This window comes from Carassius auratus, unplaced genomic scaffold, assembly GCF_003368295.1.
Source record: "Carassius auratus strain Wakin unplaced genomic scaffold, ASM336829v1 scaf_tig00026283, whole genome shotgun sequence".
NCBI lineage: Eukaryota > Metazoa > Chordata > Actinopteri > Cypriniformes > Cyprinidae > Carassius > Carassius auratus.
The window spans coordinates 28,987-42,250 of NW_020525502.1; the positions used below are offsets into that span (position 1 = coordinate 28,987).

Here is a 13,264-nt window from a genome sequence, read left to right on the forward strand (position 1 = left end):
TCTTAGCGGAAAGTTGAAAAGTAAATCGCCAATATTTCCCAAGGGAACCTTATGAAATGAAGTAATTACACAACGTGAACATCATCTGCGAGACCCGCGGTGAAACCAGGGTGAAGCACGCAAATCACAAAATAAGCGCAACAGACCGTGCGAAGCAGTTAACTGGTGTGTTACATGACAGTGGGTGCAAATTATTTTGAGAGAGGGATGAGGATGAGGATGCCGAATGATAGGCCAGTGTTAGAAGCTACGCAGTTAGTTTTCATTTTCACAGTGGACTGTTGTAATTTCATTCAGAAGTTGATGCACCTCTACGGTTGTCAGATTGCACTTTTTTGTTACAGAATAGTACCAAAACCTTACAGTTGTAAGTATATTAGTAGTATGTAAAATAATTTACTGTAATTCCTGTAAAACAGCAATTTTATTTATTCATTTGTACAGAAGTTGTTGAATATTCCTTTTGTAAAGGTAGAGAACTTGTTTGACTCCATGTTTTGTAAGTTTGAGCAGAGACTGTCTCTGGTCATGTGTTATTTAAGGTCTGAAATAAAACAGAATGAGAACTTAAGTATTATGTGATTTAGTATGCTTGCTTATCATAGTTAGTCATAAGTAATGACTCTTTACAGTAGTAGTGAGAACAGGGTGTTGGGGGGGGGGGGATCACCTTTTTTTCTCTTTTTCATCAAACCGCAGTTTTTGCAAGCGGTGGGAACTTTGCAAAAAATTGCAAAAATATCCTGCATATTCCATTCCATCCTGCACATCCGCATTTTTCTGGAGGGACTGCTATATGTATTCAATAATATTCTTCATAATATATAGAAAAACATATGATAAACTGTTTGTATGCATACACACATATACTGCGACAGGTACATGCACTAGAAAATTACACAATTATAAGGAAAATATATAAAAGTTATGAATGTGTTCAGCTGTAACTTTTGAAAGAGAAAATGTTTCAATAAAGCTACTTCATGCCAAATTAAAAGTATTTTTTTAAATGCATAAAAACACATCTAAACATGATCCATGAATATACTGCAGAATACTGAAAAATATAAGCGCTGGTTTCCCATATATAGAAATGTTTTATGTAATAAACTGCATTATATTTTCCAAAACATTCCCATATATTTTTCTTTCATATGGGACAACTGTCCAATTTTTAATACTTATTTATTTCATTGTATTGTGGAGGAGCGTCTGCAGAATGATGAGAGGAAGAGCTGCTGGCCACAGGGATCTGCAAGAAAACAGAGATATGATCAGTTTATTGACTGATTTTTATTGGTAATATTAAATAATAATTATTGCACTCATTACTGAGTGCCTAACATATTTCCAGTGCATGGATACTCGTCCCTAATTTCAAATAATTAATTTTACCCTACTAATTTTACTCAAACTGCAACTAAACTGGGGTTACAAGTTTCTCTTACCTCTGAGCTGTTGAGATCGTGGAAATGATTGGGCCTGAAATCACAGGGCTGTGGTGGAAGAACTTGAGCAAACTGCACCTTTGGGGGAGAAAATGCTTGCTTTATGCCTTCTTACTGTGAGATACCAGAAATACATCAGTATCACAGGTTTATAAACCTTATTGTATTTCAAAAGGAATAAGAAAAAGCTAAAGACAGAAATGCTTCGGACATGTCTTTTGGAATCAGGAATGTGTAAAAAAACAGTTCTACAACAAATGTGTAAGAAAAAAATGGGACGAAACATGGAGTAAGGGCATATTTGAGATCCCACAAAAACAGGGTCACGATTTCTCTTTTCAAATTAAGTACTCAATAAATAAAAAAAATCCTTGGTTACATTTTGCCCATGTCGAATAATAATGAACTTAGTATAATTCTATTGTGAATTCATAAATGCTAGATTTAATTAAATATATGTAATGCAGGTTTAATATATGCGCTTTTATTATTTACATGCATGTGTGTTAGTAACATGCATCTCAGAGCAGCTCCATTCACAGTAAATGCTGCTCCACACAAACTGTTATCTTTCACATTTGTGGAGCGTCTAACACTCCATCTCTGCATATTGTTATTAGTTAGGGTTTAAAACAACATTCATCTGGGAATGCAACATGCGCCGTTTCATCAGATTTGTAAGGTAAATAATTTCTAAACCTATGCAATCACAGAAGAAGAAATTGGTATCCTTCTTAATATGAAAAGTGTTCATTGCAATTTCTAATTAAAAGTTTAAACCCTCGGTCTGCCTTTACACGTTATGATGTCCACATATTCAAGAAATTACAGTAGCTGCAGCATTTCTGACATAAAGAAATGACCAAATATTAAAGATTCAGTGGATGTTTGAAGTAAATGTTGTTTAGTAAACAATAAACAAGGATTAGATTGTGCAGCAAAATGTAAAAACAATCGTCAGGCCGTCTGCGCCTCTGCAGTAATTCGTTATAATGCGTAACATTAGTTTTATTGTTTATAATACATTACTTTTACCAGAAAAAATTGTTACATTTAGTAGGGGTGCTCCGATCACGATCGGCCGATCGTTAATGCGCATCTCGTCAGTAAAGCCGGTTCTCTAATCGGCGGTTAATTCCATCAGGTGCGTGATTTCACATAGAGCAGCTGTTACTACACAGAGCCGTTGTTAACTGAGAAGATGCGCCAAAAAACGATGAAAATGAAGTGGATTTGCGCATCTTCTCTATTAACAACGTTCCAAAGGCAGAAACCAGGAATGGCGTCAGGTGTGTCAGGGATAACCAGAATCGAAACCAGAAACAAGCAGAGATCGGGGCAGGCAGCAGAGAAATCAGAGTCGAACACACAGTCCAAAGGTCAAACACAGGAATAACAAACACAGGGGAAAACGCTTGGAAATGTCAGACAGGCTAAACAAGACTTCAAGTGGAGTGAGTGTGCTGCTTGTATGTGTGTTTAAATGAAGTGCAGGTGTGGCAAGGAGATTAGCTGATGAATGAGGTGCAGGTGTGGCAAGGAGATTAGCTGATGAATGAGGTGCAGGTGTAGCAAGGAGATTAGCTGATGAATGAGGTGCAGGTGTGGCAAGGTGATAGTGATGCAGTGACTCATGGGAGATGTAGTTTGGGTGTGGGGCAACAGATGAGAGGTGCTAGTGTCCAAGTGATGATATGGTGACATGGTTGATGGGTGGAATGGTCCTGAGTGGAGTGCCCTCTACTGAAGTTTGTGGGCACTCCAGCTAATGATCATGACGCATAAACACAATCAATGTTATACCCTGAATGTGTTTACAAGTAACTGTAACTGATAGTTTACATGTAACTGTTGTGTTCTGTGTTATACCTGCAGATGTTTACACTTAATGACATGTGATGTGTGTTATTTGAGACATTTAACATTCATATGACATGCATGTGTATATATTTATCTAAAAGTAAAATGACTCTGTTATATTATAACAGTGCATAGGCGTTTTGAGATGTTTTCTACATCAGCACTCTTTTTATATGTTTTCTGTTTGAGTTCATTTTGTATAGTAATGTAAGCAGTTTGAATTCAAGCTGCAGTGTAATGGTTTCCAGTAGCTATCAGTTTACTAGTTGATTTACATCAATCATTGTGTTATTTTTATACTCATTTTTGTTTTTGTTTACAAACCCGATTCCAAAGAAGTTGGGACACTGTACAAATTGTGAATAAAAACAGAATGTAATGATGTAGAAGAAAATTCAATATTTTATTCAGAATACAACATAGATGACATAGATCAAATGTTTAAACTGAGCAAATGTAGCATTTTAAGGAAAAATAATTAGATTTTGGCATCAACACATCTCAGAAAAGATGGGACAAGGCCATGTATACAACTGTGTGGCATCCTCTCTTCTTTTTATAACAGTCTGCAAATGTCTGGGGACTGAGGAGACAAGTTGTCCAAGTTTAGGAATAGGAATGTTGTCCCATTCTTGTCTAATACAGGCTCAACTGTCTTAGGTCTTTGTCTCATCCTCCTCTTTATGATGCACCAAATGTTTTCTATGGGTGAAAGATCTGGACTGCAGGCTGGCCATTTCAGTACCCGGATCCTTCTTTTACACAGCCATGATTTGTAATTGATGCAGTATGTGGCCTGGCATTCTTCCTTGAAAGAGATGATGTCTGGATGAGAGCACATGTTGTTCTAGACCTTGGATATAGCTTTCACCATTGATGGGGCTCATCTTTCCAGATGTGTAAGGTGCCCATGCCACACACTCATGCAACCCCATACCATCAGAGATGCAGGCTTCTGAACTGAGCACTGATAACAACTTGGGTTATCCTTGTCCTCTTTAGTCCGGATGACATGGTGTCCCAGTTTTCCAAAAAGAACTTCAAATTTTGATTAGTCTGACCACAGAACAGTTTTCCACTTTGCCACAGTCCATTTGAAATGAGCCTTGGCCCAGAGAAAACGCCTGCACTTCTGGATCATGTTTAGATATGCTTTCTTTTTTGACCTATAGGGCCCTATAATACACCCGACGCAATGCGACGCAAGGCACAGCGCAAATGTGTTTGCTAGTTTCAGTCCAGTGCTTTTCGCATTTTCTTGTCCAGCGCCATGTCATCTAATTAACAAATGCATTTGCAACCATGTGTGCGCCCATGGGCGTGCTGGTCTAAAAAAAGAGGTGTGTTCAGGTGCATGGATATTTTAAGGGAGCTGAAAATAGACTGCACCATAGACCAACTCAAACCTGATCTACAGGTCCTTCTCAAAAATTAGCATATTGTGATAAAAGTTTATTGTTTTCCATAATGTAATGATAAAAATTAAACTTTCATATATTTTAGATTCATTGCACACCAACTGAAATATTTCAGGTCTTTTATTGTTTTAATACTGATGATTTTTGCATACAGCTCATGAAAACCCAAAATACCTATCTCAAAAAATTTGCATATCATGAAAAGGTTCTCTAAACGAGCTATTAACCTTATCACCTGAATCAACTAATTAATTCTAAACACCTGCAAAAGATTCCTGAGGCTTTTAAAAACTCCCAGCATGTTCATTACTCAAAACCGCAATCATGGGTAAGACTGACCTGACTGCTGTTCAGAAGGCCATCATTGACACCCTCAAGCGAGAGGGTAAGAAACAGAAAGAAATTTCTGAATGAATAGGCTGTTCCCAGAGTGCTGTATCAAGGCACCTCAGTGGGAAGTCTGTGGGAAGGAAATAGCATGGCAAAAAATGCTGCACAACGAGAAGAGGTGACCTGACCCTGAGGAAGATTGTGGAGAAGGACCACAATCTACCAGACCAGATACCAGACCTAGGGGAACCTGCGGAAGCAGTGGAATGAGTCTGGAGTAGAAACATCCAGAGCCACCGTGCACAGGCGTGTGCAGGAAATGGGCTACAGAGAAGCAGCACTGGACTGTTGCTCAGTGGTCCAAAGTACTTTTTTCGGATGAAAGCAAATTTTGCATGTCATTTGGAAATCAAGGTGCCAGAGTCTGGAGGAAGACTGGGGAGAAGGAAATGCCAAAATGCCTGAAGTCCAGTGTCAAGTACCCACAGTCAGTGATGGTCTGGGGTGCCATGTCAGCTGCTGGTGTTGGTCCACTGTGTTTTATCAAGGGCAGGGTCAATGCAGCTAGTTATCATGAGATTTTGGAGCACTTCATGCTTCCATCTGCTGAAAAGCTTTATGGAGATGAAGATTTCGTTTTTCAGCACGACCTGGCACCTGCTCACAGTGCCAAAACCACTGGTAAATGGTTTATTGACCATGGTATTACTGTGCTCAATTGGCCTGCCAACTCTCCTGACCTGAACCCCATAGAGAATCTGTGGGATATTGTGAAGAGAAAGTTGAGAGACACAAGACCCAACACTCTGGATGAGCTTAAGGCGGCTATCGAAGCATCCTGGTCCTCCATAACACCTCAGCAGTGCCACAGGCTGATTGCCTCCATGCCACGCCGCATTTCAGCAAAATAATTCCCCACCAAGTATTGAGTGCATAACTGAACATAATTATTTGAAGGTTGACTTTTTTTGTATTAAAAACACTGTTCTTTTATTGGTCGGATGAAATATGCTAATTTTTTGAGATAGGAATTTGGGGTTTTCATGAGCTGTATGCCAAAATCATCAGTATTAAAACAATAAAAGACCTGAAATATTTCAGTTGGTGTGCAATGAATCTAAAATATATGAAAGTTTAATTTGTATCATTACATTATGGAAAATAATTAACTTTTATCACAATATGCTAATTTTTAAAAAGGACCTGTACAGTCTGGCGCAATGTTTTTTCTTTGTTATTTGAAGGGCGGGTGCACAACACGCGTACACCCTGCTTTTTAACAGAGCAAAAAATTTGTAGGCTAAATAAAAAAATTAATATATATATATATATATATATATATATATATATATATATATATATATATATATATATATATATATATATATATATAAATATATATATATATATGCTAACATGTCATAATGGACTATTACACATAGTCATTGCATGTATCAGAATTAGGCTATAGAATTATCTATTTGAGCAGCTCTGTTTCATCACATAGACGCGTTCGGTCTTTGTGCTTGCCAAATTCTATCGTGTAAATAGCAAATCCGTCATGGCACGAGCGCAACTGGCTCTTAAATGGAAGGCAAGATGAGACTCTGATTGGTTTATTGCATATTATGTCCAAAAAACACCCATTACTCATTAAGAGAATAGGGACAACCATTTTTCCATCATTAAAATAGCAAAAATGGATTTGTACATGCCCTGAGTGCACCTGCACAGTGCGCTATACACTTTACGTTTAGATCGTTAAAATATGCCGTTTTAGCTTGCAACGGCAAATGGCACGGTGGATTGCATTCACCGACAGTGTTTTCTGGAAGTATTCCTGAGCCCATGTTGTGATTTCCATTACAGTATCATTCCTGTATGTGATGCAGTGCTGTCTAAGGCTCTGAAGATCATGGGCATCCAGTGTGGTTTTCCAGCTTTGACCCTTACGCACAGAGATTTTCCAGATTCTTTCAAGCTTTGGATGATATTATGCACTGTAGATGATGATAACTACAAACTCTTTGCAATTTTTCGGTGGGAAACTCCTTTCTGATATTGCTCCACTATTTTTCGCCGCAGCATTGGGGGAATTGGTGAATCCTCTGCCCATCTTGACTTCTGATAGACACTGCCACTCTTAGAGGCTCTTTTTATACACAATTGACCTAATTTATTAGGTTAATTGACCTAATAATTTGCAAATTGGTCCTCCAGCTGTTCCTTATGTGTACATTTAACTTTTCCAGCCACTTATTGCTACCTGTCTCAACTTTTTTGGAAAGTGTAGCTCTTATGTAATCCAAAATGAGCCAATATTTGGCATGACATTTCAAAATGTCTCACTTTTAACATTTGATATGTTATCTATATTCTATTGTGAATAAAATATAAGTTTAGAGATTTGTAAATTATACAAATTTTTTCTTATTTCCCATTCATTTCCTATGTCGGTCATTTTTTACCGCGAAGAAGGTAAGTGGGACAATTTTTTTTTGGACTCTTTAACATATCCAAATCATGTCCATGATATTTTGTGTGTTCATATTACGAATGTTACAAAAGTCACCAAGAGTCATCTCATTCCATTGAAGCTACGATTTTTTACATTTCAAAATATAAAATATTTTAGGTCAAAAATGACAGAAGAGTAGCCTGACTACGTCAGACTTCCTACTTCCGCTCAATATAATTTTGCTTCTGTACTCAGTCTGATACAGCGTCAGAGCTTTCTTTTTGCCACCGGTCTGAAAACAGCCGGGCCAATCAACGAGCAGAGGGCAGGCTGGGAGCCGTGACGTAGATGCTAAGCACCGAGTTTTAGATTGTAGGTTAGAGAAATTGAAAACCGAAACGACCGCGGAAATGGGAAACGAGACACGGGATGCAATTCGCTCTGTTATGGAGAACATTCAACTCTTTTTCAAACTGAAGCCAGAACATGAAGAGTGTTTAACAACAGGTTTACAGTGGAAGTTCAATCATAGATTCGAGTTCGATGCATGATGTCTGTGCTTCGATGCGGCTGTACAGGTGCATAACATACGTCATAACTAAACATATCTGATTAGCTTACGGGTAACCAATGATTTTAAACTTCAGACAAGCGCCCCCTAGCGAGAGAGAAAACACTTCTCTATTGTGCCATTCCAGACTCTGTCTACGAAGCAAAGTGAAGTAGCAGAGTCTGGTATTACCAGGCTAACCGAAGAGGTCCAGAGGGTTAAAAGTTAGTATTCCCATTTTATATACATGTCTGGGGGGTACAGCTGAGATAAATAAACCCCTGATTTGGTGCATTACTCACCTGAGGAGAAAAACAGCAGCCAGTGGCTTTACAGGCAAATGCTGACAGACAGATGGAGATGATAAACTCAAGCACAGAGAATAACAGCAACACTCCTCTGATTCCCCTGAAGAGAGTCTGAGAGAAAATGTAACATTAATACAATTAATCATACCAAAAACAATGATTATTACTACTCACAATGCTCAGCAGTCCAGAATCAACCATTTTTGATGTTCATATGATGAGTTTGGTTCCAAAACAATATAGATTCATCTCAGTACAAATGTGTTTTCTTTACCAAGAAAGTGCCAAGATGAAAACCACTATTATCTGTTTCAAACCTTCACATATCATCTTTAGATTATAATAAATTGAAACTGTTAAAAATACAACATAAAAATACACAAAACATCGTAAGTTGATTGACATATGACAGCCTCTGAACCTGGTCAATACTAATCTTATATACAGGCACAGGACTGAAAATACATTCATCCGTCATCGCTTCCAAAATGAATTCAACGGGTCCTCTTGTTAATTATATAAGTTAATTACAGAAATTAAACCACAGAAATCACATTAAATCACAGAAATTCCAAAATAACATTTCCCTTACATTCAACTTCCAAAAGTGAATTCATCTTTGCCATGTAACTAACATTCATTTTTTTGACTAGTGCATAGTAAAACACTTACACTGACAGGCTAAGCAATATCATAATCGGATGCGATTCATTTAATGAACGCAATATTGCGTAGCTTGATTCACAGCTCTGTGTATTAAATGATGCTCAATCTGAAAGCACGCAATGGAGATTTACATTTACATTTATTCATTTAGCAGATGCTTTTATCCAAAGCGACTTACAAATGAGGACAGTGGAAGCAATCAAAAACAATGAAAGAGCAATGATTTATAAGTGCTATAACAAGTCTCAGTTAGGTTAACACAGTACACGTAGCAAGGGCTTTTAAATGTACATTTACATTTAATCACTTTTATCCAAAGCGACTTACAAATGAGAACAATAGAAGCAGTCAGGTCAACAAGAGAACAACAACATTATACAAGTGCCATGACAAGTCTCAATTGTCTTATATACAATAAATAATATAATAAATAAAAAGAAAACCGATAGAATAAAAAAAAAGAGTAGAGCAAGCTAGTGTTAGAGGTCTTTACACACACACACACATACAATTGCATAATAAACTAAAAGAAAACAGAATACAAAAAGATTAGAAAGGTAGTTCGATTTTTTTTAAGAATAGAATTGAAATAGTGAGTGTTACAGTTAGAGGGTCAAATAAAGATGGAAAAGATTGAGCATCGCGTTAGTTCAGTCAGGTCATGTTAGTCATGCTTGCATCAGCTGACAGTCAGCTGTTCCTGACGTGTACCAATCCAGTCTTGACACCTATCACCTGTGGTCTATTTAAATTCCCATTATTCAGTGTCTCTCCATGGCATTGCTGCTTGCAATTAACTGATCCTATCGCTGCTTGCGAATCAAACTGTTGCATCAGTTCTTGCAAATCGAACTGTTGCAGTTTGTTTCAGAACATCTGAAATCCGCGTCTAAGATAAGTGAATTCTTTTTAATCCATAACGCTGTGTATATTGCCTGGTGGTTAACATGGTTTTGCATCGGTTGCAGGAACGAATATTAAGCATATTTGCAGCAGCATTTATACATCTGTGTTCATACACCTGGAGCAATACGCAGCTAGAGCATGCAATCGCTCTAAGGACACGCCGATTAAGCCATGAGAACAGGGTTAAACGAGACCAGCATTCTCATGTAAATGTTTCAACGGGGGTTTAGTTGTATTTAGCTGCGAAATATCAATGTCACTGGTGTTTATTTCTAAGATTGATGTCACATTAGCTGTGTGAGTGTTTCGATGCACGCAGCTTCAAAAGCAGGCATTTATCGCTCTATGGCTGCTATACATAGGGTTATAAGAACGTGACAAAAATAGCCACATTTACATGTATTTTATTACTTCATCCAGATTTAAAGATTCGGTGGACCACATGAAACGTTATCTAATTCTATGTGGTGTTTAGGGTACTACATGTGTTCGTGCTTAGTTTTTGGGTCATAAGTGGCTACGATGACAAATTAGAGAGAGGAGAAAAAAAAAAACGGAGTTGCATTAATATTTTTAATAGCTGCTCGTACTTGCTTGGAATTAACAGACTAATATCAAATGCCATCGGGAGCACCGGGACATTTCTGGTCCGGTTGAGTGAGAGGGAATTTTGGTAAATGGTAAATTTAAATGGTAAAATACATGATTCTCACCAAGTTTTGTTAAAACATGAATCACGAGGGGGCAGCTTATGAATGCAGATAGTGCTTGCAATGAGCTATCTTACAACATTTACAAATGGGTTTATGAATCTGTAATTCATACAATTAATTTTAATTGAGCTGTTCACTATCATAGGCTGCATCCAAAAACTGAAAAATGCTGCCTTCGGAGGTCGCATTCCAAGGTAGGAAGGCTTCAAGGCAAGTCCGAAATCAATGTCAGCTTCATTTCCTGTCTCCTGAGATGTCTCCATGCATTCCATTCTGTGACCGTTAAGCTAAAAAATAAAAATGGCGTCTGAAAGTTGCAGTCGGTGGTCAGTTTGTGTGTAAATGTATGTTTCTGAACAACGTTTTCCACTTATGTAATTTCTAGCAAGAAAATTAATATTGCAGTAATGAATTATCCACTTAGTTATAACCAAGCTCTCTATATTTGATATTTTGTAGATCATTAAACCATTACTCCACCTCAGAAGCCTGTCCGAAATCCGTTGCATGAGGTGCCTTCAAAAAAAAAAAAAAAACGCTGCCTGCAAAGTCATTGACTGATTAGACAGCAAGGCAGCAAATCATCTGGCTAAGTTTTCATATGCAGTCATAGTGTTGTTTCTAAGCTGAATATCAGTTAATTGTGCTTCACTTATTAACCCCTTTACGTGCAAACATCGCCGACGGCCCCAGTTTATTATTGTTTCACTTTCACAGCACGTTAAACATCACTCTCTCACTTGATCTGGACAAACTGTGCATCAATTGAAAGTTTAAAGACTCTAGCTTCGATATATGACCAATATTTTGATAAAACATTGTTGCAGTGACAGATATTTAGTGATTTATGTCAGGAGTGCAAAATAATAAATCCGTATTATGCCACATTTTGAATAGAAATTCACCTCTCACTCATATTCAGTCACGTCAGCAGCGGTTTATTTGTGTTCACATAGACTCACTGAACAGCGTCAATAAGGATTTATAGACAAAAGATGCATATCTGCGGAGATATATGGATATATTTACTGATGTTTACTTCATATTTCTTCAGACAGAATCGTCATTTCTATTCATTTTCCACGGATTTACGCGATCTGATGATAAACAGCCTCTTCCAGCGATCTGTGTATGTGTTTGCTGTGCCTTCAGCTTGTGCTGTGTGTGACTCAGACTCCGATTGGGTCTTCCCAATGTCAATCTTAGAGTGTCATATATGGACACCGCCCCATCATGTCACATGCTTCCTGCACACTTCCTGGTAGTTATCTGGCCAAAACAACACTGAAACACCTCTGTACACACGAAATATCCGAATAATAAACCCGCGATTACGATAGTAAAGCTTGGTATGAGAATTTCTTGAGATCTGGGGCATTTTTATATATAAAATTTTTTTTACATCGGAAATGCTAACTTGTGCAGCAATGTAAAAGGCTTCAAATAACATATTTTTACAACAGTAAACGACCAAATTCCACCCCTGATCGCTAAAGGAAGTTATTAGAAACACTCGATCGGGGTTTAAAGTGAGTTTTGAGTAAAAGTGTACTAATAATTTCATTAATTGTCTGATGTAGCTTGATGCTAACGTTAGCTCCAATGCTACTAATAGCAGGTGCATTTCTTCTTCATAATGCATTTTTGACTCAACATTTTCTTACGACCTTACGTGAATTATTTTGTTCTATTTTTATAGTAAGACTTTTGATAAATAACTATAGAAAAAAACTATAGTAACCCATGTTTTTTTGGCGTGTTGACTACCATTTGTATAACCACAGATTTACTACAAATACCATGGTCAAACTATGGTTAATTTAGCAAAACCATGGTTAATTTGTGGTTACCATGGTTTAACTATAGTAACCATGGTTTTTTGGTTTTATTTGTAGTAAAACCATGGTTAATTTTCATAAGGGAAGGGCTAAATGCAAACAGAGACTGAAGTGAGATCGTTGCTTTGTGTCTTTGTAAAGCCTGAAAAACCACAATAAAGGCTAATAAAGGTGGAATGAAAACAAAAGAATAATGATAAAAGAATAATGCGGATAATGTGTCGTACCTGGTGGAGGTGTGAAAGACTTGTTTGGTGAGAACAAAAGAACAATGAATCAAACACACATACAAAATACACAGGAGAGTTTACATTCGAGATCTTACAGAGATGAAAAGGGTCATAAATCAATCTGATTAGCCTTCTCTAAAAACACACATGACATGGCCTTAGAAAATATTTAATAAAATTCACAGTTTTACAGATTCGATTATGAAATTTTTTATGAAGTCTTGGAAGACTTGTGGCCTTAGCTACACTGTGTTTTCAAACTCATTTCCTACATCGAAAATTTTTAAAATACATTTAAAACATGTTTTTAATATTTTTATTTTTGTTTTTATGTTTGAGCTTATATATCTCTATTATCATAACAGTCTGAGTGATTCTGATTCCTGAACAGTAAACTTTAAAGTGTCAGCTTTGTGAACAAAGGTTGATTATGTATCTAGTCAGAAAGAATCATGAGCAGAAACCTTTTTATTTTGGGTATGTCATTTCTGTCTCCATGCCAAAAAAGAGGGGTTATTAGTAAGGGGTTAAATCAGCTT

General features: G+C 37.2%; 1 protein-coding gene across 2 annotated transcripts in view; it reads right to left on the reverse strand.

Annotated features, from left to right (window-relative positions):
• Positions 1-421: 421 nt before the first annotated feature.
• The window catches only part of LOC113078659 (membrane-spanning 4-domains subfamily A member 4A-like), a 42,909-nt gene continuing 30,066 nt past the window's right edge, over positions 422-13,264 (reverse strand). For both annotated transcript variants that reach the window (XM_026250993.1, XM_026250991.1), the window contains exons 6-8: positions 8,367-8,483; positions 1,449-1,526; positions 422-1,252 (exon numbers count right to left, since the gene is read on the reverse strand). In XM_026250993.1, coding sequence (XP_026106778.1) covers positions 1,175-1,252; positions 1,449-1,526; positions 8,367-8,483 — 273 coding nt within the window. In that variant the 3' untranslated portion in view covers positions 422-1,174. The remainder of the gene's footprint in view (positions 1,253-1,448; positions 1,527-8,366; positions 8,484-13,264) is intronic.